The sequence below is a fragment of the Chiloscyllium plagiosum genome, chromosome 3 (assembly GCF_004010195.1).
Source record: "Chiloscyllium plagiosum isolate BGI_BamShark_2017 chromosome 3, ASM401019v2, whole genome shotgun sequence".
NCBI lineage: Eukaryota > Metazoa > Chordata > Chondrichthyes > Orectolobiformes > Hemiscylliidae > Chiloscyllium > Chiloscyllium plagiosum.
The window spans coordinates 129,638,773-129,644,721 of record NC_057712.1 but is presented as its reverse complement, the minus strand read 5'-3'; the positions used below and the strand labels follow the sequence as shown (position 1 = coordinate 129,644,721).

The window sequence follows — 5,949 nt, the reverse complement described above, 5'->3', positions numbered from 1 at the left end:
GTCCCCCTGTAACCCATTCCCTTATTTACCATCCTGACCCCCATCCCTCTCCCTGGTCCCCCTGTAACCCATTCCCTTATTTACCATCCTGACCCCCATCCCTCTCCCTGGTCCCCCTGTAACCCATTCCCTTATTTACCATCCTGCCAGTCTTCATTTCAGAGATGCAGGTACCTGGAAGTTCTCCTCCTGGAAGCTCCTGCCTGTCTTTCCGCCCCACGAGAGATTAAGGAGCTAAACAAGGTCTCTCGGCTCTCACGTGCAGAGAGGACCGGGGTGGAGGGAGGGGGCGCTTGAAGGTGGCACCAATGCTTGGGAGTCTTTCAGTCAGCAGCATCTCCCCTGGGAGGTCTACAAACACCAAACCCTGTATTGTCTTTGTGTCCCTGTCTCTTAATCACGGAAACTCCTCAGGACAGCACATGCCAAAACCAAAGGGTTCTTGATCCATCAGCTCCACTGACTTCATGGAGAAAGAGAGCACATGAAGCAGATTACAATGGGCCACATTGTAACCAAGCCCAGCAATTCTGCTAAACAGCCCTCTGAGCCAGGACTGAAGTGGCCAGAATCCCCACATTCTGGGGCAGCGCGCCCTCCCTTCCATTTGCTGCCTTGTGTCACAGCTCAGCGACTGCCCCCTGGTGGTAACGAAGTGCAATTGTATCGACTCTGTTCTTCCAAAGGCTGAATGAAGCCAGCACGCCTTGTCTGGACAGTGCACTCAGAACTAATGTGGGAACCCTTTGTTATATGAAGGGGAGGACACTGCGAGGGTGCTTATTTCAAGCTGAAGGCACACGCCTTTACACCTTTTCAAAGGGGTGGGTGGGTAGGACGGGGGACACGGGCTGATCGGAGTGAGGCCCAACAATAAAAACTGAAAGAAGATGCAGTTAAAGAAACTCAATGTAAGTCTGAGATGGTGCCATGATAATTTGTTTTCAAAAGTATTTCTTTGTCTCTATCCTCCCTATGTCTTCCACAGCACATCTCCTTGTGAGACCGTCCTGAAGATGCCAACAGTTCTTACCAATGAGGTGACTCCTCTCACTGTGCCAATGTTAACGGGGTCTCTGATCAGGGAATGGGTGGGGGGAGGGGCGAGGTACAGAAGTTACACTGAATCCCCAATCAGCTGCTTCCCACATTCCCAGGGAGTGTCCAGAGTGACTGTACAGCCATCGAGAGCAGGCAGACTGGCTAAATATACTCAGCCTGCCCTCAGTACTTTGAGGCCAATGCAACATTATGATTATCCCCTCACTTTGTGAGTTCACCATTACCCAAGGGTGGAGCTGAGGATACACTTGATTCTTATGGTGCAGAACAGAGTAGTTGCAGTTAGATTCAGACCCTGGAAGACTCTTAGCCTGAATCCTTACCCCAGCTCCATTATTCTGTTGATGTGGAAGCAAAATGTCAGACTGGATCTAGTTTAAATCGAGTTGCAATCCCCTAATTCCTTTCTGCACCCGCCCTGGGCCAGGTACGGCCTGTGGTGAGGTGCTGAAGCCTATCTTTTGCCATTGTGTTTGGCTGCAAGTGAGAGCAGGCCAGGAGATAATGACTGTGTTCCCTTCCCACAGTCCATGCTGATGCAGAGAATGGGAGGGGGACGGATGGAGCAGGCTGCCTGAGCTCTGTTACATTTTGTCACCTCCAGGCTGTCTGCATCTTCTGTGTTGTTTTGGATTGACAGCTGCTGTTTGCAAGTGCCCCTCCAAGTTACTCACTGTTCTGACTAGGAGATATATCCCCATTCCTTCAGCATTATGCCAAACTCCTGGCTCTCCCTCCATGATCAATGCTGTGGGTGCTCCAACAGCACATGGACTGCAGCGGTTCAAGAAGGCAGTTCAGCTTCGCCTTGTGGAAAGGGGTCAGGGATGGGCAGTTCATGCTTACCCAGCCAGCAACACCCCACTCCTGGGAATGGATTTTCAAAGAAGACCACTCTCCTTTCATGGACCTTCGAGGAGAATGCTTCCCTAATAGAGGGCTACTTTTGATATGCCATTGTCGTAGTGCTGAGATTATGACCGCAGTGCAATAATATGGGACACTGCGCACACGTGTTTGCATTTCAACAGCTGTGGAGCTCTGCCAGTGTCCTGCCAATTGGAATGTACTGTCACAGTTCAAACGCTATGACAGTGTTTGACACATGACCATTGCTGACGCATGGTCCATGTGGCTATCAGTGAACACTTGTTCCTCCCGCCTGACCGATATCTGAGTGCAGGCTCCCCTTCCTGACCAGGAAAACCAATCAAATCCCATCAGACCTTTTCAGGTATTGCCCATCATGAGCCATTGGATTAGTGGTGTCTCTCTTTGCTCACACCCCGCTCTGTCTCCCTATAACATCGTTTCCAGTAAATATCAGGAATAAGTGGGCCCATGTCATGTTTTTACCGAGGTTTTTGTACACGTGTTGGGAGCAATTTGAGGTGACTGTGAATTTGAATCCTTCAGTCGATCAGCCCATTCACCTCCATCCGATTCCACTTTTTATTTCTTTTTGACCCGAGTTAAGTTTTGGGTGAATAATTTAACACTTGCATTCTTAATGTATGCTTTATGCTATTTAAAAAGAAATGTTACTACAGCTATTAAACTAAGTATTCCTATCTGCTGTGTATCGCATTGTCCAGGGTTTGGGACGTAATTGGAATGGGGATTCTCAACTTCAGTCGACCTGGCAAAGATTCGGATTTACTTTTACAGATTGGGAGTCTTTGGATCTACAGTTTTCCCTTGGCATTTTATCCTGTCATGCCCACATTGCAGCTGAGAATGGATGTGGAACATCCGAGTTACAGAGCTGCAGTTTCTGTATAGTTCCCTCTTTATAAGGCTGTGTTCAGCTTCAACATATACACCGCCCAGCCTAGTGTCACACTGAGATACAGGAGCACTCTGCTGTTCCTCCATATTGTTGGAGGGTCACTCATGGAGTCATACAGCACAGAAACAGACCCTTCGCTCCAACCAGTCTATGCTGAACATAATCCCAAAGTGAACCTACCTGCTCCTGGCCCGTATCCCCCTCACCCTTTCCTTTTCATGTATCTCTCCAAATGTCCATCATATCCTGTCCCTTCAAGTGGTAGTAGTAGAGACACTGTTACTCCTAAGGAGTGAGTGGGCAGCAGGATGGTGTAAGGGGGTGGTCAGCAATTGGCAGAACAACACAGTGGGGGGGCAATAGAGGTGGAAGAGGCTGGGGTGGTGGGACAAAGCACATGTAGCTGAAAGATCTACTAGATTAGTGAAAATATGAATTCTGTTTCACAAAGATGTGTTGGCTCTGCCTGATCACCTTGTGACGTCAAGGCAGAGTTAGGTTTTGATCTACAAGGGAGGCAGGGATTGTACATGGAGTTCAGGTTACAGTCTGATCAACCAAGACAGAGCCAGCTGAAAGGGCCAAATAACCTACTGCGGCGGTTCCCAACGTCTCCAGCCTTACCCCCTTCCTGGATATCTCCCACTTATTTGTTTCAAACTCCAACTGGACGCACTCTCGATTCCTGCTTGCTAAGTTAACCACCATGCAGCCAAAGTACTGGGATTGCAGCTGTATGACCACCTTGTATGAATGTTGATGTGATGCTGCAGCCTGTTGTATGTTGGGAATTCAAGGCGTTAAGCGTCACTGATCAATTCTGCCCCTTTTACAGACACTCCCACTCAGCAAGACCTCTACCTAATCCAAAAAGATTCAATGAAGTCCATTGCTGCTGGCATGGATTTGGTGGAGAGCTGCACTGTGGTATTCTCACCAGCAGGTGGAAGCAACACACTGTTCCACATTTCACCTTGAACTCAGGAGGCAATTCAGCTCATCATTGTGGTCTTGGCTGCTTGGAAGAAGTATCTCGCACTCCCCAAATCACTCCCTACAACCAAGAAATGCATTTCCCTTACAGATACTTTTTTAGATTTCTTTTTGAAGTTATAATCCCGTGATACAGTCTGTCCAACTCTCAACAACTCACCACAATTCTCCTTCAATCTATTCTATTTTCTTCTCAATTACCATAAATTTGCTCATAGGCCGTACTGCCAGTTGGAACTTTCTCCTGAATTTGAAGTTTGAGTCTTGGATCTTCCCGTAACCGCCCCTGCTCTAGTCACAGCCCCAGTTACATCGTAGACCCATGTTAGTCATAGAGTGGTACAGCATAGGAACAGGCCCTTCGGCTCACTGTCTCCGTGCTGACCAACAAGCACCAAACTGCACTAATCCCACTTACTTACAATTGGTCCACAGCCTACTATAACCTGGTACTTTAAATGCTTATCCAGATGCTTCTTAAATCTTGAGATTACCTGTGTCCATCTCTCTCAGGCAGCACGCTCCACATTTCTACCACCCTTTGAGTGAAAGAAATTCCTCAGATCCCACCCACCCCCCCAAACTGATGTCCTCTGGTCTTAAAAATTCATGCCAGGGGAAAAGATTCTCACAATCTACTAATGTTGTATCCCTCAATTAGATCCCCTCTCAGTCTCCTCTACTCCAGGGAAAACAATCCCAGTCTATCCAATCCCTCCTCATAACTGAGACTTTCCATCCCATGCGACATCGTGGTGAATCTCCTCTGCACCCTCTCCGGTCCAATCATGTCTTTCTGATAGTGTGGCAACCAGAACTGCACACAGTACCCCCAACAGTGGCCTAACGAATGTTTTATAAAATTCGAACAAGACTTCCTTGTTCCCATATTCTACATGAAGGCAATCATCCCATATACCTTCTTCACTGCCCTGTCTACCTGTGCTGCCACTTTCAGGGATCGATGGACTTACACATCAAGGTCTCTTTGTTCCTCAGTACTCCCCAGGAACTTACCATTCGTTATGTATATCATTCCCTAATTAGACCTCTGTAAATGCAGCACCTCACACTATCAGGGATTAAATTCCATCTGTTCCTGGAACCATTTGAATTAGACATGACAGAAGAAATAGGAGCAGGAATAAGCTGACTAAGTCAGCCTTTGTTAGATTCAGTGATCCTGCCTCACTGTTCTCTGAGGAAGAGATTCGCACAGCCTTACACACCTCCAAAGTAATTCCTCATACCTCAGCCTGAGATGAATGATCCTTTTCTAAACTCTGACCCCCGAGTTTTTGACTCCACCACAAGGAGAACAAATTCTCTCAGTATCAACCCGCCACATCTCCTCAGCACCTTATATGTTTCAATAGATTATCTTCTAAACTCTATTGGGTCCCAGCCCAACCTGTTGATTGTTTCCATGTGACAAAGCTCCTTTATCCCAGGAACCAGACTCGTGAAGCTTCTCTGAAATGTTTCTCATGCGACTATATCACTAGGTAGGTAAAGTGACCAGCAAGAGCAATGCAATCATCAGTAGAAAAGATTCATCAAATCATACGCTGGAGGAAAGGTTATCATTATGTCTGTGAAAACTTTCTGCAATATCTATGTAGACCAGTAACTTGGCTTCACTGATTTGCAGTCTAATAGAAGGATCACTTCAAAAATGACTAGGAGAATGTTATTGGAGCTTCTCAATGTGGCTTATTGAGGAGCTGGTCTTTCCACTCCTCTGGGCCACGCTGGGATTAATGCTCCACTCGAGCATTCTTCCTCCTCTGAATCTATCCTCCTTCTCCCTCACAAGCTTGCCCAGCTTCCCTGTAAATGCTGTACTATTCACTTTAACCACTCCCTGTAGTAGCGAGTTCCACATGAAATCAGAGTGGGCCACTTGGCCCTTTGTGGAAGACCATGCCTGCTTTGACTGGTGTCCTAGCCCCAATTTCCTGTCTGACCCCATGAGGCTTCACATTCCTGTCAATCAAGAGCCAACCTAACTCAGTCTACACTGCCTTCTGGGGAAGAGGGTTGCATACACGAACAACACTCAGTCAAAAATTCTTCTGGTTTATAGCTTAAAATGGAGATTATTT

The 5,949-nt window shown here is 47.2% G+C and overlaps 1 protein-coding gene across 1 annotated transcript in view; it reads left to right on the top strand.

Moving 5' to 3' along the window:
- The window catches only part of disp1 (dispatched homolog 1 (Drosophila)), a 366,584-nt gene extending 363,451 nt beyond the window's left edge, over positions 1–3,133 (top strand). Inside the window, exon 13 of the mRNA XM_043687321.1 lies at positions 989–3,133. Coding sequence (XP_043543256.1) covers positions 989–1,003 — 15 coding nt within the window. The 3' untranslated portion in view covers positions 1,004–3,133. The remainder of the gene's footprint in view (positions 1–988) is intronic.
- Positions 3,134–5,949: the final 2,816 nt, after the last annotated feature.